Source organism: Dreissena polymorpha, chromosome 16 (genome assembly GCF_020536995.1).
Source record: "Dreissena polymorpha isolate Duluth1 chromosome 16, UMN_Dpol_1.0, whole genome shotgun sequence".
Classification (NCBI taxonomy): Eukaryota; Metazoa; Mollusca; class Bivalvia; order Myida; family Dreissenidae; genus Dreissena; species Dreissena polymorpha.
The window spans coordinates 36,166,926-36,192,566 of NC_068370.1; the positions used below are offsets into that span (position 1 = coordinate 36,166,926).

At 36.1% G+C, this 25,641-nt stretch overlaps 1 protein-coding gene across 9 annotated transcripts in view; it reads left to right on the forward strand.

The window, feature by feature from the left end:
- Nucleotides 1-25,641, forward strand: part of LOC127861598 (speract receptor-like) — a 767,747-nt gene that overhangs the window by 350,083 nt on the left and 392,023 nt on the right. For 4 of the 9 annotated variants that reach the window (XM_052400228.1, XM_052400235.1, XM_052400234.1 and 1 more), the window contains 2 exons: nt 536-627; nt 1,582-3,726. In XM_052400228.1, coding sequence (XP_052256188.1) covers nt 536-627; nt 1,582-1,716 — 227 coding nt within the window. In that variant the 3' untranslated portion in view covers nt 1,717-3,726. Of the gene's footprint in view, nt 1-535; nt 628-1,581; nt 3,727-12,585; nt 12,678-13,988; nt 14,967-25,641 lie in introns of those variants that run through there. The other 5 variants (XR_008040289.1, XM_052400229.1, XR_008040290.1 and 2 more) reach the window with 5 other exon arrangements.

Consider the following 25,641-nt stretch of genomic DNA (forward strand, 5'->3'; position numbering starts at 1 on the left):
ATTGACCCTCTTGTTGTAATATTTGAACTGATGACCTAGTTTTTGGACACTCATGAACCTGGTTTGAACTTGTCTTAGATATTTACAAAATAACACTTCTGAACAAGTTTTATCATGTTTTAGTGAAAATGTTCTCCCTAGAGTATTCAAAATTCAAAAGCTGACAAGCCGCAAGAAGAACAATTGATGGCATTGAGTGATAACTAAATCTCACCTGGAGCACTGGGTGCTCTATGGACCTAAAATTGGGTGACATTTTGATTGGCATCGTAAGATTTTGTGTATAGTGACTTCATGTCATTTACTGGGCACTAATGTGTGCCACTGCTTTAAGGGACAATTGTGCTTTAAAAATCAGTTTGTGCATGTCTCTTAATTTATTTCATTTTAATAATTGTTTTCTTTTGTTTATCGTATAGACATCTTTCTTGATCAATATAACAAAGAGCATCCAAGTTTAATTCACTCTCCACTTATTCTTCAATTACAAAACAAAAAGGAAATGGTGACACACAGGTAGTTTTTTCAATTTCAGCATACAAGATCCACATCAGCAACTTTACTTATGAAGAATTGGTCAAGACCAACCAATATATAATGGAATTACGTGGCACAATCCCAATTAAGGTATGGTACTAGAGTAAAGTCAGGTACTTATATAAGTTAAACTATCTCCATTGTTTTTTATACAAAAATGTGCCTTATATTTTAGTTTTTAGCTCGACTATTATATATGAAATATATATAGTGGAGCTATCCTACTCACCCCGGCGTCAGTGTTGGCTTTAGCGTGCAAATGTTAAAGTTTGCATACTACCCCAAATATTTCCAATGTCCCTTGACATATTGCTTTCATATTTTGCATACTTGTTTACCATCATGACCCCAACCTATAAACAAGAGCAGACAACTGTATCAAGCATTTTGACAGAATTATTGCCCCTTTTATACTTAGAATATGCATATTATTGATAAATCTATGTAATAGTTTGCGAACTACCCCAAATATTTCCTATATCCCTTGACATATTGCTTTCATATTTTGCATACTTGTTTACCAACATGACCCCAACCTATAAACAAGAGCAGACCACTGTATCAAGCATTTTGACAGAATTATTGCCCCTATTATACTTAGATAATTTAACAGTTTGCTTACATTGCCATACATTTTTTATTTATGATCAGATTTTATTAATACTTTGATAAAACAACACTTACCTGAATACCACAATGGATTCCACCCAAACAATACCCCACGCCCTAACTCAGAATCCCTGCCCCACCCCCCACCCCCAATTTTTTTTTCCTTTTTTTTTTTTTTAAATCATCAAACCACACCCCACATTATACCCCCCTCTCAACTCCCCTACCTCCACCCCTAATTTATTTTTTTCCTTTTTTTATTTTTGAAAGATCGTTTGAAAGATCGTCTAATAAATTACCCCACCCCACATTATATCCCCCTCTTAACCCCCCCCCCCCCCCCCCGTTTCCCCAAAAAAGGAAAAATATTTATTTTTTTCCTTTCTTTATTTTTGAAAAATCGGTCAGCTTAACTGTCTTTATTTCCCAATACAGGGAAAAGGTGACATGACAACCTGGTGGTTGAAAGGTTATGACCCCCAATACATGGCTGAGCGTGCCAAACTAAAGGAACAGACGGTGACAAAGCCGAAGAAAGAAGTGAAAGCAAGGTGGACAAAAGCAGAATAAAGTGATCATTAACATAGAATATGAATTTAATAGCTTAGCTAACTCTTTAAATACCTAAAAAATGAAGAACCAAAATCCTGAGGTTATGAATTTGAGAAATGAAAGCAAGGTGGACAAAAGCAGAATAAAGTGATCATTAACATGGAATATAAATTTACTTTTTAAGACTTAGCAAACTTTTTAAATAACTTACAAAATGTAGACACCAAATATTCAGGCTGTTAATGTGAGTATGTTGTGAAAAGGCTAGTCTATTTGAACTGAACTTACTTGTACTAATACCAACTGGTACAAATACTGTGTTTCTTGTTCAACATGCTTATTGTTATCAATATTGTTACCGGTACGACTTTATTTATTTGTATTTCTATCTTGATTGTACGACACAAATATCGTGTCCACAATTTTATGTATCCACATGTCTCAGTATGGTCTCAGCAAGATATGGCTTTAGATGTTTATAATGTTGGTCTGATATTTTTTAAACAATCATTATTGGTGAGAAATTAAGAAACAGCCCTGTAGCATTTATTATTTTATACGGATTAAATGCAGGCCTTTCTCTTTGTATTTTTTAATGCACAGATAGAAAAGAAAGTATTTGACGAAAGGGAGACGCACTTATTTTATTTCGCTGACAGCGTACTAATTTAATAATGACTATTTTGCAGCCCGCAAACTAATTGCACCCAGGACATATTTATTGATTTTATTTATATTAATACTAGATCTGCAGTATCATAAGTGCTTGCCAGCAATAAGTTATATGTAGCGCTGGAGTGTAAAAACCTTAAGGGTATACTGGTCGTGTACGTAATTCCGGCCACTTTTGGGACTATTTTAACAAAATCTTTTATTTTAGGCAACTGGTTGAAACTAAACTTCACATATATAATCCTGGGTTCAAAACTCATCTAGAATGAAAATTTCAATAGAATTAGATCAGTGTATGTTACTTTTATGAACAGAAATTAATGACATAAACTATCAATTTTCATAGGGCAATTGTACCTAAAAAATCGGCCACCTTTTAGTTTAATCTGCAGGTAAAATTACAAAGCAATATCTTTAGATAAATGTCCTCATTTTAGGAGTATTAATGTAGGTTTACACAAACACAATTTTTTCACTTGAAACTTAAAGTATATGCGACATTATATACCAGTTACTCCCCCTACCTATTTTAATAAATATATTAAACTAGCACTGTCAATTGGCAACTGCAAATTCCTAAAAACTATTTGTTTTTAATATTTTATCCAAAAATAAAATTATATAGCTAAGAAATTAAACACATTTTGTATAAAAAGTTGACTTCATTGTCGATTTTTAGTAAACGCTTGTATTTAATTTTACAACAAATAACCTATTATTATTCTAATCAAGGGAGGTAATTCATATATTATAAAAGTATATATTAGGTCCTAATTTTTATGTTTTGATATATGTTTTTATACAATTAATTAAAAATACCTTAGTTTAAGTTTATTAGATAAAAAAATAACAACAATTTTAACAAATATATTTGTTTCTTATATATAAGTAATACAAATACAGTTGTTGTCACTTTTCCCACATGACAAAAAGATCGTCCTACAATTGTGACATTTTGATATAAAAAGTTCACAGTGATATGCTTCTTTAATTTGCAAAATATTGAGAAAAGGGTTGGTTATCAAGTTGATTTTAATAAAAAACAGCAAAATGTGTATCCTAAGATCATGAAAATGATTTAACACAGGTGGCCGATTTTTTACATACAGGCCGGAATTACGTACACAACCAGTATTGTGAATATATTTTATATATATACATATATATATACAAAGAAATCCAAAATGATTATTTAAAAAATGTGTAGATTATCATTGCAATAAATTTTTATGCACAATGAAATTCATCTTCTGGTTATGTCAAATAGGTGTATGGTGTACATGTTGATAAACTGTTGTTGATGTTGTTTGTTCACAGAGTTGCAAATGTTAATAAAATATAGTTCATGTTGTTTAATCAATTGTTCTGCTCTTCAAGCATTGATATTTTTTTCATTGTGGTAAATTGAAGTGTTGGTACCTAATTGCGTCATTAATTTTACGATAGTAGAGGCAATCTGCAGATTTAATCTATATCCACACCAGTTTATACACTTCGCTACCTTTCTTACACGAAGCACCCCCAAAGCGATTATTGTGCTACTTTTCTATCCAATGTATTTATTTAACAATTCTTTAAGTTTAACTTTAGAATAAGTACAAGGTTTTCTTGCGCGTTCATTCTCAATATCCTTTGATTTATTTGACTCGACTATAATTTGAAAAATCAGCTTAGTCTTCTGCAGTGACATTTACCTCAAAACCGAAGTGTCATTTTCAGTAAGGAAACACGTGCCCTAAATCCCTCATGGTCATATGCATGTAAAGTGTCAAATCAAAACAGTGGTAAACTGAACATGGGTCTAACACATTACATGAGTTAAATCAAACATTAATGTGTGTTTTTGTTAAAACAATTTTCATTTAAACATATTTTATAGAACTAGCAGTGTAAATATTCTTAAAATAAGATGATGGCCCGCTTTAAGCGCTTCCCCGAGTTAATGGACACCAATTATTGAAGACTTGACGTGATAGAAGCCATGAACTTAGTATGAGAACAATACGATAGACCAAAATGAACAACAAACTTTTCACAGATTCCCCCACATTCCACTTTTGTCTCAAAACTCCTCCAATGTCAAGTTTATGGTCCAATTTTCTCTGACCTCTCAGAGTGACCTTTGCCATTGAGGTAACTAGACAGGTGATACATCTGAAAGGCACTCTCCTTATGATAATCATTTACTGCAAGTTGTGTTAAAATGAATAATGCATGGACAATTTACATCGTCGCTTAGTTGTTTAATAGCCAATTTGACATTTGACCCCTTAGTGTAAACCTGACAAGGAAGGGAGAAAAGTTTTACGCACAAAATGCGGTGTCCTTGTAGTTGTCATTAATGGTAAGTTTAAAACAAGGGCTGTTTGTAAAACATGCATGCCCCCCATATGGGCTCTCCGTTGTAGTGATAGTCATTGTGTGAATATGTTTTTTATCACTATGATTTTGACCTAGTGACCTGAAAATCAATAGGGGTCATCTGCCAGTCATGATCAATGTACCTATGAAGTTTCATGATCCTAGCCATAAGAATTCTTGAGTTATCATCCCTAAACCATTTTACTATTTCGGGTCACCTTGACCTAGTGACCTGAAAATCAATAAGGGTCAACTGCGAGTCATGATCAATCTACCTATCAAGTTTCATTATCCTAGGAATAAGCGTTTTTCAGTATCATCCGGAAACCATTTTACTATTTCAGGTTACCATGAACTTGACCTTTGACCTAGTGACCTCAAAATCGATAGGGGTCATCTTCGAGTCATGATCAATGTACCTATGAAGTTTCATGACCCTAGGCATAAGCGTTCTTGAGGTATCATCCGGAAACCATTTTACTATTTCGGGTCACCATGACCTTGACCTCTGACCTAGTGACCTCAAAATCAATAGGGGTCATCTGCAAGTCATGATCAATGTACCTATGAAGTTTTTATGATCGTAGCCATTAGCGTTCTTGAGTTATCATCCGGAAACCATTTTACTATTTCAGGTCACCGTGACCTTGACATTTGATATAGTGACCTGAAAATCAATAGGGGTCAACTGCGAGTCATGGATCAATCTTCCTTTCAAGTTTCATGATCCTAGGCATAAACGTTCTTGAGTTATCATCCGGAAACCATTTTACTTTTTCGGGTCACCATGACCTTGACCTAGTGACCTGAAAATCAAAAGGGGTTATCTGCAAGTCATGATCAATGTACTTATGAAGTTTCATGATCCTAGGCATAAGCGTTCTTGAGTTATCATCGGGAAACCATTTTACTATTTTGGGTGACCTTGACCTTTGACCTAGTGACCTGAAAATCAACAGGGGTCATCTGCCAGCCATTATCAATCTACCTACTAAGTGTCATGATCCTAGGCATAAGCGTTCTTGAGTTATCATCCGAAAACCATTTTACTATTTCGGGTCACTGTGACCTTTGACCTAGTTACCCGAAAATCAATAGGGGTCATCTGCGAGTCATGATCAATCTACCTATCAAGTTTCATGATCCTAGGCCTAAGCGTTCTTGAGTAATCATCCGGAAACCATTTTACTATTTCTGGTCACTGTGACCTTGACCTGGTGACCTGAAAATCAATAGGGGTCATCTGCGAGTCATGATCAATCTACCTATCAAGTTTCATGATCCTAGGCCTAAGCGTTCTTGAGTTATCATCCAGAAACCATTTTACTATTTTGGGTCACCTTGACCTTTGACCTAGTGACCTCAAAATCAATAGGGGTCATCTGCGAGTCATGATCAATGTACCTATGAAGTTTCATGATCCTAGGTCCAAGCGTTCTTGAGTTATCATCCGGAAACCACCTGGTGGACGGACCGACCGACAGACCGACCGACATGTGCAAAGCAATATACCCCCTCTTCTTCGAAGGGGGGGGGGGGGGGCATAAAAAAGTATGATGAAGAAGACAAAGTAACAAGTCAGAATGAGCTGTTTTGTATCCAAATTTGAACTTTAAAAGGTCTTTGTGGAACAGTCGCAATTGTAACACGCATATTTATGCAGGCCATGATAATTTTACTGTGCATGGTTATTTTCAAATCCAGCAATAAATGGCAACATTAAATTTGTGTACTGATGCAAGAATTTTCAAACTGTTCTATTTCCAAATTTGACTACACCTCAAAGTGGGATCTATACCTTTATGGTAGGGAGATGTTCTTACAAACGAAATGCTGTCTTTTCATGATTGACATTTGTATTAGTTATCTTTAAATAGCATGACAAGCTTCAACCCAAACAAACTTAACTGGACAAACTTGGACTTTTCAACTCTTAAATGTGACCGCTACTTTTTATTTAGGGGGACAAATTTTATGACCAACTTGTTGTCTTAGATACATTTTATTCTTGACATTTTTTTCTTCATCCATCATTAGATGGTAAAGGTATGGCAGAGACCAAAATTTTCAAGTTTTTTGATGACCAAATTTGACCTCAACCAGTGAACATGGCAATTAGGGTAAGGAGATGGTCATAACGTGTGACATGTCAGCTTTTGATGGTTTTCTTTTGTGCAAAGTTATTTATAAATCCCTAAATATAAGGAAAAGGTATACCAGTAGCTGAGACATGAATTATAAATGTGACCTTAGACAGCATTGCATAACCTTAGACTTAGACGAAGGCAGATGTATGATACGCGCAACACATCATCTTGTAATTGAAGAAATGTGTACGAACTTATTTAAAAATGGATAAATAAATGGAAAAGTTATGTCTGAAGCAGGAAATTTTACTCAGACATACTGTGCCACTGCTATATTTTTCCTTTTCTGTAAGCGGGCAAACACATAATTGCACTTCCAACACTATAAATAACACACACAAATTTAACAAAACCATTATGAGTAACATTGCAGTAAGATGGGAGTTACTGAGGCAATCCTAAATTCAATTTCGATAAGAGTTGTCTAATATGTGTTATTAAATTTTAATTTTTAGCTCACAAGATCACAACATGCGCATGGCGAGCTGTATCACCGCATTTTGTCAGTTGTCCGTCGCTAACAAGAACATTGTTTACACTCTAGAGGCCACATTAATTGTCCAATATTCATTAAATTTATTCTGAACATTTCTTGTTCTAATTATATCTTGGCTGAGTTTGAAAAGGGTTTCCGTCTGTTGAGAAACTTGCTGCCAGAGGGAGAGGCATTTTTCCTTGTATGGATTGTTAACACTCTAAAAGTCACAATCTTTGTGAAATTCAATCAGAGCATTTGTTCTTGTGATTCATTGAAAGAGTTAGAAAACAAGAGGGCCTGAAAGGCCCAAAATCGCTCACATGAGATAACAAGATATTATTGGGAAAAATCTTCTGACCAAGTTTCATGAAGATCGGAAAATAAATGTGGCCTCTAGAGTGTTAACAAGGTTTTATTATAGCCATATAAGCAGTAATGCCCCGCCCCCTGGCAGCCATGTTTTTCAACCAACCGGCATCATTTTTCAACCGGTCCAAGATATCAGGATGAATCTTCTGACCAAGTTTCATGAAGATAGGACAATAAATGTGATCTGTAGAGTGTTTACAATATTTTACTATAGCCATATAAGGAAAAATGCCCCGCCCCTTGGCAGCCATGTTTTTCAAGCAATGGTTACCATTTTTTAACTCATTCAACATATCATTGGGACAAATATCTGAGCAAGTTTCATGAAGATCGGAAAATAAATGTGGCCTCTAGAGTGTTAACAAGGCTTTACTATAGCCATATAAGGAAAAAAGCCCGGCCCACTGGCAGCCATGTTTTTCAATCAACTGGCAATTTTCCAATTCGTCCAAGATATTATTGGGATGAATCTTCTGAGCAAGTTTCATGACGATCCAGATCAGACAATAAATGTGGCCTCTAGAGTGTTAAAAAGATTTTACTATAGCCATATAAGGAAAAATGCCCCGCCCCTTGGCAGCCATGTTTTTCAAGCAAAGACTACCATTTTTCAACTCATCCAAGATATCATTAGGACCAAACTTCTGAGCAAGTTTCATGAAAATCGGAAAATAAATGTGGCCTCTAGAGTGTTAACAAGGTTTTACTATGGCCATATAAGGAAAAATGCCCTCCCCCCTGGCGGCCATGTTTTTCAACCAACCGGCATCATTTTCGAATTCGTCCAAGACATTATTAGGATGAATCTTCTGACCAAGTTTCATGAAGATCGGACAATGAATGTGGCCTCTCGAGTGTTAACAAGGTTTTACTATAGCCATATAAGGAAAATGCCCCGTCCCTTGGAAGCCATGTTTTTCAAGCAAACGTAACCATTTTCCATCTCATCCAAGATATCATTGAGACCATTCGTCCAAGACATTATTGGGATGAATCTTCTGACCAAATTTCATGAAGATTGGATAATAAATGTGGCTTCTAGAGTGTTAACAAGGCAAATGTTGACGCCACACAACGGACAAAAGGTGATCACAAATGCTCACCATGAGCTTGTTGTGCTCAAGTGAGCTAAAAAGGATGGGGCTGTTTTCCATATATTGCTATAGTAAAACCTTGTAAATACTCTAGAAGTCACATTTATTGTCCAATCTTTCATTAAACTTATTCAGAACATTAAATGTCTTAATGATACCTTGGCAGGGTTAAAAAAAGGTTCATGTATGTTGAGAAACATGGCCGTCAGGGGAGGGGCATTTTTCCTTATATGGCAATGGTTAAACTGTGTTAACACTCTATTAGCACATTTTAGTCCAATGTTCATGAAACTTTGTCAAAACATTTGTTCTAATGATATCTAGGCCGAGTGCAAAAAGGGTTATGGCTTATTGAAAAACATGATTGCCAGGGAAGGGGCATTTTGCCTTATATGGCTTTGTAAAACTTGTTAACACTAGAAGTAACAATTTTTATGCAATTCTGAATTAAAGTTAGAACATTTGTTTCAATGTCTTCTCTGTTTAGTTCAAGATGGTGCTGGTTTGTCGATAATGTCTGCTGGGGGGGGGGGCAGGGCAGTTTTCCTTATATGGCTAAAGTGAACAAGAAATGTGTTTGTCAGAAACACTAGGTCCCCTTCTGCGTCGCTTTGATTTAGTTTGTTTGACCTTTGATCTTGAAGGATGACCTTGACCTTTTACCACTAAAAATGTGCAGCTCCATGACATACACATGCATGCCAAATAAAATTATGAAGTTGCTATCTTCAATATAGAAAAAGTTATTGCAAAATGTTAAAGTTGGCACAAACAAACAGACAGACCAACAGACAGGGCAATAACAATATGTCCCCCACAATAGTGGTGGGGGACATAAAAAAATTGTTCCTATTGTAGCCACATTTGTGGCCTTCAGAATTGTAGTAAGGTTTTTCTATTATTTCATTTTTTGACCTAGCTTTTCGACGCACATGATCCATATTCCAAACTCTCCTCGAAAAATTTAAGGATAAACATCCTGACCAAGTTTGATCTGGCTTGGGTAATAAATGTAGCCTCTAGAGTGGAAACAACGTTTTTCTAAGATTTGGCCTCGTGACCTGGACACGCCATGGCACGCTAATTTTGCCAAGGATCATAAATGCACAACAATAAGGGACTAAACAGTGACTTATATATACTATCTTAGCTATCATGTACTTAGTTTACCATGTTCATCAGGCTTTTCCATGGCAGTTTTTATGCTGCCACATCGCTTTGCCTTAACATTAAAATAATTGTGGCCCTATATTTTCTAAAATCGTATATATCCTAGCAATGTCCAATAGGATAAGAAATACAAAGGAGAATTCGAAACGGCAGCTGAAGATTGATGAAGGTGTCGCAAACTAAATCTACAAGGACAGCTTGGGTTTCCTTACCTTCGGGAAGCACCTGATCAAGGACAGGGACCCGGTACTCCACAAGCCACTGAAAACTGTTATAATTTACTAGTGAATCAATTCCACTTTTGACACACATCATAATTACGACAACTTTATATCTAATGTTCCATTTATGCTAGTTAAAAGCATCATGATAAAAGCGGTTATTTTCCAACAAACTGTGTACTTGTCCATTGGTGTCCAGGTGCATCACTAACTTAACCACAATCGTACTTCTACTTATGTGTCATGTTTCATGTGTCTTATGTGTTCAGAATTATCCTATGGTGGTTATACTAGCATAAGTTAGATATTATCATGTACATGTATACAAACAACTTTTTAGAAATTCTTGTTACAACAAGAGATGTGTTTGTCAGAAACACAATGCCCCCTAATGCGCCGCTTTTTTGTTGTTGACCTTTTACCTTGAAGAATGACCTTGACCTTTACCTTTCACCACTCAAAATGTGCAGCTCCATGAGATACACATGCATGCCAAATATCAAGTTGATATGTTCAATATTTCAAAAGTTATTGCAAAACTTTACTGTAAAGTTTTGGGACAGAATGACAGACAGCAAGAAAGACAGGCCAAAAACAATATACCCCCGATCATTCGATCCGGGTGCATATAATGTCGCAAAGTATGTATGTATTTTGTTGTTGACCAACATTTCTTGGGGCCTTTTCCTTGACAATATCATCTATTGGCTTGTCAACAAGGTGAAACAGAGCATGGTCAAATGCACTTCAATTAAGGTTTGAAACTTTCGCGAGGCGCTTAATGCTCAAGACTGGCCGAATGCCACAAACGAGATGTTCAACAGCAAGTGGCGAGTGTGCAGAGCAGCTAGTGGCCACAATGAGGGCCATCAGGAAATACTCGTGCTTGCAGCATTCAAATATCCTTAAAAGAGTTTCCAGTTTGAGGCTTCTTTGCTGCTGACTGGACGTTAAGAACACGACATATAAGAGAAGCAAACTCATTGAAATCAAGCCCTTATGTTCACAAAATGTTAGAAGTTGGCAGTGTCGCGAATCATAGCTAGTTTAGAAGTGTCAGGCGCGTGATGATTGAAATGAGATTAACGAGGCATATTGACATTTTTGACGAATTGTTTATATGGGACTAATTCAATCCAAAGAGAATGAAAGTATTTTTAAATGTTTGATGCTATTTTGAGAAATAAATATCGCTATTACTATGCTCGATTGTATATGAAATAGCACGTACTTTATACAAAAAACGTCAATAGTTGCCTTAATCTAAATTAATCTGCATGGATATGTGTGTAGTGTGGTTTTAATATTTGAATATAATTTAAGTGGTTTTATTATGTCACTTTTAGTTTTAAGGTGAACGTACATATGAAATGCTCTCTTTTCCATGAAAATGTAACTTCTTTAGGGCACTTATAACAGTTGTTCACCACCAGTCCTGCAACATACACTTTTTATACAACTGACACGGATTACTTTGTTGTCAACCATATTACAACCACAACGTCTGTGACAAAGCTCTAGTTAGATATGAACTGTTGACCTAGTTTTTGTACACCAATGAACCTGATTTGCACTTTGCTGAAATAATGTAAAAAAAAAGGTTATGACACAAGTTTCATGTAATAAAGAACACAAAAGCTGCTAAAAACTGTTCAGTTCTTTTTGGGCCCAGGTGAGCAACCTATTAGTTTAAACCTATTTAATTTAGCTTGTTTGCATAGAAAGCCTAAGGCTTATTTGAAACGCTCTGGAGTCCGTTTCTTGGGACTGCAACCAGAACTTCATGTCTATGGGGGAGATCTAAAGAATGCTCCTGCAGTGGGGATGAAAACCTATTGAGATTGACCCTCTTGTTGTAATATTTGAACTGATGACCTCGTTTTGGGACACTCATGAACCTGGTTTGAACTTGTCTTAGATATTTACAAAATAACACGTCTGAACAAGTTTTATCATGTTTTAGTGAAAATGTTCTCCCTAGAGTATTCAAAATTCAAAAGCTTACAAGCCGCAAGAAGAATAATTGATGGCATTGAGTGATAACTAAATCTCACCTGGAGCACTGGGTGCTCTATGGACCTAAAATTGGGTGACATTTTGATTGGCATTATAAGATTTTGTGTATAGTGACTTCATGTCATTTACTGGGCACTAATGTGTGTCACTGCTTTAAGGGACAATTGTGCTTTAAAAATCAGTTTGTGCATGTCTCTTAATGAATTTCATTTTAATAATTGTTTTCTTTTGTATATCATATAGACATCTTTCTTGATCAATATAACAAGGAGCATCCAAGTTTAATTCACTCTCCACTTATTCTTCAATTACAAAACGAAATGGAAATGGTGACACACAGGTAGTTTTTTCAATTTCAGCATACAAGATCCACATCAGCAACTTTACTTATGAAGAATTGGTCAAGACCAACCAATATATAATGGAATTACGTGGCACAATCCCAATTAAGGTATGATACTAGAGTAAAGTCAGGTACTTATATACGTTAAACTATCTCCATTGTTTTTTATACAAAAATGTACATTATATTTTAGTTTTTTGCTCGACTATTATATATGAAATATATATAGTGGAGCTACCCTTCTCACCCCGGCGTCGGCGTTGGCTTTAGCTTTAGCGTGCAAATGTTAAAGTTTGCATACTACCCCAAATATTTCCAATGTCCCTTGACATATTGCTTTCATATTTTGCATACTTGTTTACCATCATGACCCCAACCTATAAACAAGAGCAGACAACTGTATCAAGCATTTTGACAGAATTATTGCCCCTTTTATACTTAGAATATGCATATTATTGATAAATCTATGTAAAAGTTTGTGAACTACCCCAAATATTTTCCTATATCCCTTGACATATTGCTTTCATATTTTGCAGACTTGTTTACCAACATGACCCCAACCTATAAACAAGAGCAGATCACTGTATCAAGCATTTTGACAGAATTATTGCCCCTATTATACTTAGATAATTGAACATTTTGCTTACATTGCCATAAATTCTTTATTTATGATCAGATTTTATTAATACTTTGACAAAACAACACTTACCTGAATACCACAATTAATTCCACCCAAACAATACCCCACGCCCCAACCCAGAATCACTGCCCAACTCCCCACCCCCATTTTTTTTCCTTTTTATTTTTAAAGATCATCTAACCACATCCCACATTATATCCCCCTCTCAACCCCCCTACCTCCACCCCCCCCCCCCAATTTATTTTTTATTTTTTTCCTCTTTTTTATATGTTTGAAAGATCGTTTAATAAATTACCACACCCCACATTATATCCCCCTCTTAACCCCCCCCCCCCGAAAAAAAAAGATTTTTTTTTCCTTTTTTTATTTTTAAAAATCGTCTTATAAATTATAAAAAATATGAACAATTTCTCCATGTTGGCTTACGTTATACTGTCAAGCACTCGAATAGTCGAGCGCGCTGTCCTCTGACAGATCTTGTTTATCAACCATTTTACATTCATTTAAATGGGGTTTATAGCGATATTTGTTGATTTTAGTGTAGGGTCTTATTATAATTTAATGAGTGGACTTTTTATTTTCATGCCTGGAAGAGCCATGAGTGTTTTTGTTTTGTTTTATATTACCATTCACTGCTTAACATGTAATAAATTTGATACATGTATTTATAGTTTATTTCACAGATATTTTGTGTCATGGGCCCCTATTGGCATACTTTCGCTAATGTTGGCACAAGTGCTGTTTTAGTTTAGCTTAACTGTCTTTATTTCCCAATACAGGGGAAAGGTGACATGACAACCTGGTGGTTGAAAGGTTATGACCCCCAATACATGGCTGAGCGTGCCAAACTAAAGGAACAGACGGTGACAAAGCCGAAGAAAAAACTGAAAGCAAGGTGGACAAAAGCAGAATAAAGTGATCATTAACATAGAATATGAATTTAATAGCTTAGCTAACTCTTTAAATAACTAAAAAATGAAGAACCAAAATCCTGAGGTTATGAATTTGAGAAATGAAAGCAAGGTTGACAAAAGCAGAATAAAGTGATCATTAACATGGAATATAAATTTACTTTTTAAGACTTAGCAAACTCTTTAAATAACTTACAAAATGTAGACACCAAATATTCAGGCTGTTAATGTGAGTATGTTGTGAAAAGGCTAGTCTATTTGAACTGAACTTACTTGTACTAATACTAACTGGTACAAATACTATGTTTCTTGTTCAACATGCTTATTGTTATCAATATTGTTACCGGTACGACTTTATTTATTTGTATTTCTATTTTGATTGTACGACACAAATATCGTGTCCACAATTTTATGTATCCACATGTCTCAGTATGGTCTCAGCAAGATATGGCTTTAGATGTTTATAATGTTGGTCTGATATTTTTTAAACAATCATTGTTTGTGAGAAATTAAGAAACAGCCCTGTAACATCTATTATTTTATACGGATTTAATGCAGGCCTTTCTCTTTGTATTTTTTAATGCACAGATAGAAAAGAAAGTATTTGACGAAAGGGAGACGCACTTATTTTTATTTCGCTGACAGCGTACTAATTCAATAATGACTATTTTGCAGCCTGCAAACTAATTGCACCCAGGACATATTTATTTATTTTATTTATATTATACTAGCTCTGCAGTATCATGAGTGCTTGCCAGCAATAAGTTATATGTAGCGCTGGAGTGTAAAAACCTTAAGGGTATATTGTGAACATACCGGTATATCGGTATATATATATATATATATATATATATATATATATATATATATATATATATATATATATATATATATATATATATATATATACAAAGAAATCCAAAATGATTATTTAAAAACAAATTTTTATGGACAATGAAATGCATCTTCTGGTTTTGTTAAATAGGTGTATGGTGTACATGTTGATAAACTGTTGTTGATGTTGTTTGTTCACAGAGTTGCAAATGTTAATAAAATATAGTTCATGTTGTTGAATCAATTGTTCTGCTTTTCAAGAATTGATATTTTTTTATTGTGGTAAATTGAAGTGTTGGTACCTAATTGCGTCATTAATTTTACGATAGTAGAGGCAATCTGCAGATTTAATCTATATCCACACCAGTTTATACACTTCGCTACCTTTCTTACACGAAGCTCCCCCAAAGCGATTATTGTGCTACTTTTCTATCCAATGTATTTATTTAACAATTCTTTAAGTTTAACTTTAGAATAAGTACAAGGTTTTCTTGTGCGTTCATTCTCAATATCCTTTGATTTATTTGACTCGACTATTATTTGAAAAATCAGCTTAGTCTTCTGCACTGACATTTACCCCAAAACCGAAGTGTCATTTTCAGTAAGGAAACACGTGCCCTAAATCCCTGATGGTCATATGCATGTAAAGTGTCAAATCAAAACAGTGGTAAACTGAACATGGGTCTAACACATTACATGAGTTAAATCAAACATTAATGTGTGTTTTTGTTAAAACAATTTTCATTTAAAAATATTTTATAGAACTAGCAATGTAAATATTCTTAAAATAAGATGATGGCCCGCTTTAAGTGCTTCCCCGAGTTAATGGACACCAATTATTGAAGACTTGACGTGATAGAAGCCATGAACTTAGTCAGAGAACAATACGATAGACCTAAATGAACAGCAAATTTTTCACAAATGCCCACACATTCCACTTTTGTCTCAAAACTCCTCCAATGTCAAGTTTATGGTCCAATTTTCTCTGACCTCTCAGAGTGACCTTTGCCTTTGAGGTAACTAGACAGGTGATACATCCAAAAGGCACTCTCCTTATGATAATCATTTACTGTAAGTTGTGTTAAATTGAATAATGCGTGGACAATTTACATCCTCGCTTAGCTGTTTAATAGCCAATTTGACATTTGACCCCTTAGTGTAACCGTGACAAGGAAGGGAGAAAAATTGTACGCACAAAATGCGGTGTCCTTGTAGTTGTCATTAATGGTAAGTTTTAAAAAAGCATGATGAAGAAGACAAAGTAACAGTCAGAATAACCTGTTTGTATCCAAATTTGAACTTTATAAGGTCCTTGCGGAACAGCCGCAATTGTAACATGCATATTTATGCAGGCCATGATAATTTTACGGTGCAAGGTTATTTTCAAATCAAGCAATAAATGGCAACATTAATTTTTTGTACTGATGCAAGAATTTTCAAACTGTTCTATTGCCAAATTTGACTACACCTCAAAGTGGGATCTATACCTTTAAGGTAGGGAGATGTTCTTACAAACGAAATGCTGTCTTTTCATGATTGTCATTTGAATTAGTTATCTTTAAATAGCATGACAAACTTCAATCCAAACAAACTTAACTAGACATACATGTACTCGGACTTTTGAACTCTTAAATGTAACCGCGACTATTTATTTAGGAAGACAAGTTTTATGACCAACTTGTTGTCTTAAAGATACATTTTATTTTTGACATTTTTTTCTTAATCCAACATTAGATGGTAAAGGTATGGCAGAGACCAAAATTTTCAAGTTTTTGGATGACTAAATTTGACCTTTACCAGTGAACTTGGCAATTAGGGTAAGGAGATGGTTATAAGTGTGACATGTCGGCTTTCGATGGTTTACTTTTGTGCAAAGTTATTTATAAATCCCTAAATATAAGGAAAAGGTATACCAGTAGCTGAGACATGAATTATAAATGTGACCTGGAACAGCATAGTGTCAGAGGCGTATTTAGATGGGGGGCTAGGGGACAAAAGCCCCCCCCCCCAGCCAGCTGGCTAGATACGATTTAAATAAAAATGAGCCCTTACAGTTTCAATCCACTTGTGTATTTCCGGTCATATGCCCCTAATTAAGCCATAAACAGCTGTCGATTTGTGTGATTAGCCCCCAGGCATCTAACCTTCGCCAGCTAAACTGCACGCTTCATTGACTGTAAGTGATAAACTGCGCTTTTTGATTGGCTGAAGGAGATACATTCAACTAATGATTTCATCGATACATTTAGCTATAGGTAAATGTTTATAAATGGCTGCCGCATGGGACTTGTGAAAAACAATATTCAATTAATAGCAATTAAAGAGTTTAGACGAACGCAATGGACAAGCATAATTAATTTTTCGGTAAGTTTCTTTGATGAAATTAAATAGGTAAATGTTTGCAAATGGCTGCCGCATGGGTCTTGTGAAAAACAATATTTCAATTTGTAGCAATTTTATTGTTTAGAGGAATGCAGTGGACAATCATCATTAATTTTTCGGTAAGTTTCTCTGATGAATTTATTTGGTATTAGCTCTTGAGAGTGCTAATCCTTTTGAGTAAAAAGTTATTGCCAGTGAAATTCAACAGCACACTTAATGAATGGCAATTAATTTTTGTGCTACTCTCCTGTAAGTGCTAGTGACCTATCTATATACTAGTATCTATCTATCTATACTGTCTAACTCCCCTTGCGGGTATTATTTACAGGTAATTGACCTTGAATTGTTCAATGAGATCTTCCTTCCCCTCAGTCCCTGTCTGCTGAGTTGCACTTATGGCAGGCTAGGTGGAAAGATGTAACCAACCCACCTACTTCCCTTCAGGGCTCTGTTGCACATTGTGATTCCCAGTTGTACCCCAACATTTACAATGTTTTGTCCATATCATGTGTGTTCCCTGCCACATCATGCGAGTGTGAACGGAGGAATATTAGTGCCCAATGACTTGTTAAGACAAAACAAAGATCATCAATGGGTCAGGACAGGTTGTCCGCTTTGTGCCTGCTTTCCATTCATAGGGACATAAACTTTAAAATTTGCAATGTTGTCTAGTAGGATATTTAACATGGTTAAATAGGAGGTCCACCCATCTAACACTGTTAAAAAATTTCCGGATAAAGATTGTGTCTCCTACCTCTTTAGTGGTTTGAGAGACATTTGATTTGCCCCTATGTGTCTGTCTGTCTGTGTGTCTCTCTGTGTCTCTGTCACACTTGATGTCTGAACTCAAGTTCTTGTTTGTTTTACATGCACTTTTATCATGCAAAATACTGATAAGATAGAAGGAAATTGCATCATTTCAAGGTGCCATTAAAAAAATCGACCACGGGAGGGGACACCCATCCCGCACCCTCCCCATTTGAGCTCCCCCTCTGAAACTTTTCTGGATACGCTTCTGAGTGTAACCTTAGACTTGGACGAAGGCAGATGTATGATACGCGCTACACATCATCTTGCAATAGAAGAAATGTGTACGAACCTATTTTAAAATGGATAAATAAATGGAAAAGTTATGTCTGAAGCAGGAAATTTTACTCAGACATACTGTGCCACTGCTATATTTTTCCTTTTCTGTAAGCGGGCAAACACATAATTGCACTTCCAACACTATAAATAACACACACAAATTTAACAAAACCATTATGAGGAACATTGCAGTAAGATGGGAGTTACTGAGGCAATCCTAAATTCAATTTCGATAAGAGTTGTCTAATATGTGTTATAAAATTTTAATTTTTAGCTCACCAGATCACAACATGCTCCTGGCGATCTGTATCACGCATTTTGTCAGTCGTCCGTCGCTAACAAGTACGGGGCAGTTTTCCTTATATGGCTATAGTAAAACCTTGTTAACACTCTAGAGGCCACATTTATTGTCCAATCTTCATTCAATTTATTCTGAACATTGCTTGTTCTAATTATATCTTGGCTGAGTTTGAAAAGGGTTCCCGTCTGTTGAGAAACATGGCTGCCAGAGGGAGAGGCATTTTTCCGTGTATGGATTGTTAACACTATAAAAGTCACAATCTTTATGAAATTCAATCAGAGCATTTGTTCTAGTGATACATTGAAAGAGTTAGAAAACAAGAGGGCCTGAAAGGCCCAAAGTCGCTCACCTGAGATAACAAGATATTATTGGGACAAATCTTCTGACCAAGTTTCATGAAGATCGGAAAATAAATGTGACCTCTAGAGTGTTAACAAGGTTTATTATAGCCATATAAGCAGTAATGCCCCGCCCACTGCCAGCCATGTTTTTCAACCAACCGGCATTATTTTTCAACTGGTCCAAGATATTATCAGGATGAATTTTCTGACCAACTTTCATGAAGATAGGACAGTAAATGTGGCCTCTGGAGTGTTAACACGATTTTACTATAGCCATATAAGGAAAAATGCACCGTCCCTTGGAAGCCATGTTTTTCAAGCAAACCTAATTATTTTCAAATCAATCCAAAATATCATTGAGATCAACTTTCTGACCGAATTTCATGAAGTTTGGACAATAAATATTGCCTCTAGAGTGTTAACAAGGTTTTACTATAGCCATATAAGGAAAAATTCCCCGCCCCTGGTGGCCATGTTTTTTTTAAACAACCAAAACCATTTTCGAACTCATCCAAGATATCATTGAGACAAATCTTCTGACCAAGTTTCATGATGATCGGAAAATAAATGTGACCTCTAGAGTGTTAACAAGGTTTATCTAAAGCCATATAAGGAAAATGCCCCGCCCCCTGGCGGCCGCGTTTTTAAACCAACCGGCATCATTTGTTTAACTCTTCCAAGATATTATCGGGATGAATCTTCTGACCGAGTTTCATGAAGATCGGATTATAAATGTGGCCTCTAGAGTGTTAACAAGATTTTACTATAGCCATGCATAATTTTATATGTACATGTATAGCAATATTAGGAAAAATGCCCCGCCCCTTGGCAGCCATGTTTTTCAAGCAAACGCTACCATTTTCTAACTCATCCAAGATATCATTTGGACAAATCTTCTGACCAAGTTTCATAAAGATCAGAAAATAAATGTGGCCTCTAGAGTGTTAACAAGGTTTAACTATAGCCATATAAGGAAAATGTCCCGCCCCCTGGCGGCCGTGTTTTTCAACAAACCGGCATCATTTTCGAACTCACCCAAGATATTATTGGGATGAATCTTCTGACCAAGTTTCATGAAGATAGGACAATAAATGTGGTCTCTAGAGTGTTTACAAGATTTTATTATAGCCATATAAGAAAAATTGCCCCGCCCTTTGGCAGCCATGTTTTTCAAGCAAAGATTACCATTTTTGAACTAATCCAACATATCATTGGGACGAATCTTCTGAGCAAGTTTCATGAAGATCGGAAAATAAATGTGGCCTCTAGAGTGTTAACAAAGCTTTACTATAGCCATATAAGGAAAAATGCCCCTCCCCCTGGCAGCCACGTTTTTCAATCAACCGGCATCATTTTCCAATTCGTCCAAGATATTATTGGGATGAATCTTCTGACCAAGTTTCATGAAGATCAGACAATAAATGTGGCCTCTAGAGTGTTAAAAAGATTTTACTATAGCCATATAAGGAAAAATGCCCCGCCCCTTGGCAGCCATATTTTGAGCAAAGGCTACCATTGTTGAACTAATCCAAGATATCATTGGGACCAAACTTCTGAGCAAGTTTCATGAAGATCGGAAAATAAATGTGGCCTCTAGAGTGTTAACAAGGTCTAACTATAGCCAAATAAGGAAAAATGCCCCATCCCCTGGCGGCCATGTTTTTCAACCAACCGGCATCATTTTTGAATTCGTCCAAGACATTATTGGGATGATTCTTCTGATTATGTTTCATGAAGATCGGACAATGAATGTGGCCTCTAGAGTGTTAACAAGGTTTTACTATAACCATATAAGGAAAATGCCCCGTCCCTTGGAAGCCATGTTTTTAAGCAAACGTAACCATTTTCCATCTCATCATATCATATCATTGAGACCATTCGTCCAAAACATTATTGGGATGAATCTTCTGACCAAATTTCATGAAGATTGGATAATAAATGTGGCCTCTAGAGTGTTAACAAGGCAAATGTTGACGCCGCACGACGGACAAAAGGCGATCACAAAAGCTCACCATGAGCTCGATGTGCTCTGGTGAGCTAAAAAGGATAGGGCTGTTTTCCATATATTGCTATATAGTAAAACCTTGTAAATACTCTAGAAGTCCCATTTATTGTCCAATCTTTCATTAAACTTATTCAGAACATTAATTGTCCTAATGATACCTTGGCTGGGTTAAAATCAAAGTACTGGCAGTACTGGTGTGACGATGCTTTTGAAGAGGATGGATATAAAACATCAGTTTAAGTTTATCTATATCACCACAATTGTGTATGTTGATACGAACATTTGGGTACGATAAAAAATTTGGGTACGAAAATTTTGGGTACGAGAAAAAATTTGGTACGAAAAAATTTGCGTACGAAACATTTTTGGTACGAAAAAAAAGTTTAGGGGTACGGGGAAGTAGTACCCGTGGGTAACTTGACCCATTGAGCGAAACTGGGAGGCGGGTCACATTCTTGTTCACTAAGTATGGCAATACATTTATGATGATTCTCGAAAGTAGGTATGAGCACATAGCCGGACCATGTGAGCTCAATCGTATGAGCACTTGACTATCTGAGTTCGCCCACGAACATATGGATAAGTTAACTAATAGCGAAATGACCTTATACATGTATATGCTGAAATCTAACAATCGAACGAAATATCAAACATGGTATGTACACTTAGGTGGTTGTGTAATTTCTGTTAGAATATCGTATTCAATATGTAAATTTTGAATGATTGTGCCCGCACTTGAGTTTGTTGCCTTGTTTGAGTCTATACGCGCCTAGGCTGCACCCAGTGTGTGTATTTGTGTTTTTCCAAGGTAATAAGTTACCTCCGCGCTGAGTCTGCATAATGTTGGGACCCGGAGTGTGTCCAGCACTCCTACCTAATAAGATTAGATTGACGACAGTTGGGACGAATTTTGAATGATAGCTGCAATTTCCAGCTATTTGTTTTGTACTGAAATACTTTTTAATTTTTTATATGGTCAAATGCTGCGGGGGGATGAGATTTTCCGGAAAAAACAACTGTCAGGAATGATGACCACAAAACATACAAAATCGAACCGGTGTCGTAAAGGTGAAAAAGCGAACGTCCTTACCACTGCTCTAGCGGGACGGACAATTACTCAAAGCTTTTTTTTTTTTTTAATCAGAGTTTATTTACAGGTCCTACCGGCCTCTTCACGAGGTCTTTGAGGTCCGACCTGAGAGGCACAAAGCGTGTGTGTGTATTTGAGATTTATTTACAGGTCGTCCAGCGTCTTCTCGACTACAGATGTATCGGCCTGAGGCACAAAGCATTTTTGTTTTATCTATATATATCATAGCAGTGCAGCGTTTACAATTTGCAGGTTCGAAATCGTTCGCATTCTTTAGTTTTGTGATCACGTAAAAAGTTAATTTTACTTGTTTTTATTCGCAATTTATTTACTAAATCGAGAACAAATATCAAACAAAATAGAGAAAATATATAGTTGTTTCATTGGTCCATAAAAATAAAATGGATGTAAAATTACTAATTTGAAATTAACGTTCTGATACTTATTGAATCTGTTTCCCCAGGATATGCTGTTCTATTAATATTTACCTTTATCAACATCAGGGCCGTACCCAGGATTTCTTGACTGGGGGGGCCCAACCGGGAAGGGTTTGGGAGGGTTCCCCCCTCCCTATATACATACTTTTTAAATTTGGCACTTTGCAAGGTGAACTTTAATGCTTATAAAAACGATGTTTTGTGATATGAATGAATGGAATATAACAAGTAAATCAGCACATTTCGGAAGTCTTAAGCTTTAAACATTGGTGTGAATTCACAACAATATTAAAAGCTTTTGATTTCCGAAACTTACAGGTTTAAACTGACGATCATCCACATCAACTCTCGTATTGCTTCCATCATTTTTCTTGTCACAAATCAATAAAGTCACGGGTTTTTTCTCTGATTTTTTGGGAAAGACCTTGCCTTTTTTAAGAAAAAAAAATGCGCAAAACGCCTAATTTTGGGGGGGAAATAATGAAAGTCTTAAATAATCAATTTAACATACTTTACTGTTTTCAAACAAATTCAATGCAACATATAATTTAATTATACAATATTTTTCTACACTGGATCAGGTTAACTTATATAATAAGATCGATTTGTTGTTTCAATTTTCCTTTTTTTTACCAATGAGCCATTAATAGGTTGACATTACTCAATTCTCGGTACTCAATTATCAATGCGGGGAATCACTTGGTCAGATTTGATAAAAAAAAATGGCAGCCGATGCCTCGATTCGATGGAGAAATTGAGTCTTCAAACAGGTACATCTACCTTATTACTTACTTGTTTTTAATCGGATAACGCCTATCATAAAGCCAGCCGGAACCGTTTTCCGCTGGTTGGTCTGAGTGTGGAAATAACTCATGGAATATTTCGCGATTTCCTGACGGAAAACGTTTGAAGCCTCAATTCCTCCATCGAATCGAGGCATCGGCGGCCATTTTTTTTTATCAAATCTGACCACGTGATTCCCCGCATTGAATTATTTTAAATACTGAATTCTGCTAAATTCTTATCTGTTGCTCGGCAAATTTATGAATCTGTTTTTCTTTTCAACAGACATGTTAACTATCTCATCGTAGTCTTTTTCAGTGATTTCCTTGCAAAAATGATAAATACTAAGTTTTAATACCTTTGTCAGTGTTTTTGTTCCGGTTCAAATTCAGGGCCCTATTTCAATGTAAATATATATTGGGACCTAAAAATTCCCAAATAAAAGGTTTAAAAAAACAAGTTATTTTTATGGGGGAAAAATACGTCTAGGGGAGAAGGCCTTCTCAAAGAAGGAAAAAAACTGCGTCAGCAATTATCAGACCATATTCTACAACCTCCTGTAGCAGTTGCTTCCATTTGCTGCACAAACCAAAATACATGTTACATCAACCATCGATAGATGAAGCATTCATGATCACAATGGGGGACTGATCGGGGATGTGTGTACAAGGCGATAAGAAAACATTGCCTAGGGGCTTATCTCGATTGACGAGCGCTAATCCCCTTGTTTATCAGGGACAATAAAACATAGCTGCTCTTTTGTTTTGAGGGAAAGTGTACTGTGGGCCCTTGCACGAGAGAAAAAATTGCAGTGGGCCGATCATTTAAAACGAGAGCGCCGATGGCGTTAAAAGCATAGGTGCAAGATACAGGGAAGAATGGCGTCACGTGGTATAATGTAGTTCGATATCGCCATCCGCGAATTTCTCAAATCAATAATTTCAAACAATTACCGACTATTTAAATAGATAATCTTTCCATTTACATCAGTTTCTGAAACGCTTATGAAAAATAATTACCCAAGCCTTTCAAAATTTAAGCACGGACAGATCTGTATCTTTTCACAAATGAAAATAGACGCTACCCTATTCGTCTGCGTCAAGAATTTGTCGTAAAACTTGTGGTAAGCGTTAGATGCAGACGTGCACAACAGATTGAGTTCTGAATACAGATTTCTGAATGCAGATTTTTATAGAAACTCCTCAAAGCAGTTACTTCCCTTGCTTCGCCCGGTCAGTAACTTCTAGTATAAGGGAGGCCACTGCGTAGGAGATTGAGATTTATAGTGCAGATAGAATTGTTTTACGAACGAAATTTGTTTTAGGTTATAAGAAGATTTTTTGACATAAAACGGTCTTAGAAAAATTTACTAAAAACGGTGTCAGCAATATTCTTGGAAGAAAACGTTAGAAAAACGTTTCCAAATTTTTTTTGTAAGAATCACCATATACTAAATTAAATAGATATTTCGTCTGATTTTTGATCAGGTAAGGCTTCATAATGGGTAACCATTCGATGTGGATTTTTGAAATGTGGTATATACCATAAGCATAGGTGCGTAAACGCACCTATGCTAAAAATCATAGTTCGACAGCCAGCTGGGGGGGCCCGGGCCCCTGGCCTGGGTACGGGCCTGAACATGAACGACAACTCTGCTAGGAGAATGTTATCAATGAAAATCAACGAGCAATCTCCTACGCAGTGGCGAATGCCAAGGAAGTAACTGAAAAATCGAGTTATCTCAATGAATCGGACTGGCTCGGTCTTTGACATAGAACGCCATTAAGAAGATTTTTTTTACTGGTTATCAAACCTTGGACGCTGCTGTTCCAGCATCGTCAAAAAGGATCCTGTATGTTGAGAAACATGGCCATCAGGAGAGGGGCATTTTTCCTTATATGGCAATGGTTAAACTGTGTTAACACTCTATTAGCACATTTTTAGTCCAATGTTCATGAAACTTTGTCAAAACATTTGTTCTAATGATATCTAGGCTGAGTGCAAAAAGGGTTATGGCTTATTGAAAAACACGATTGCCAGGGGAGGGGCAATTTGCCTTATAAGGCTATGTAAAACTTGTTAACACTAGAAGTTACAATTTTTATGCAATTCTGAATTAAAGTTAGTTAGAACATTTGTTTCAATGTCTTCTCTGTTGAGTTCAAGATGGTGCTGTTTTGTCGATAATGTCTGCTGGGGAGGCAGGGCAGTTTTCCTTATATGGCTAGAGTGAACAAGAAATGTGTTTGTCAGAAACACTAT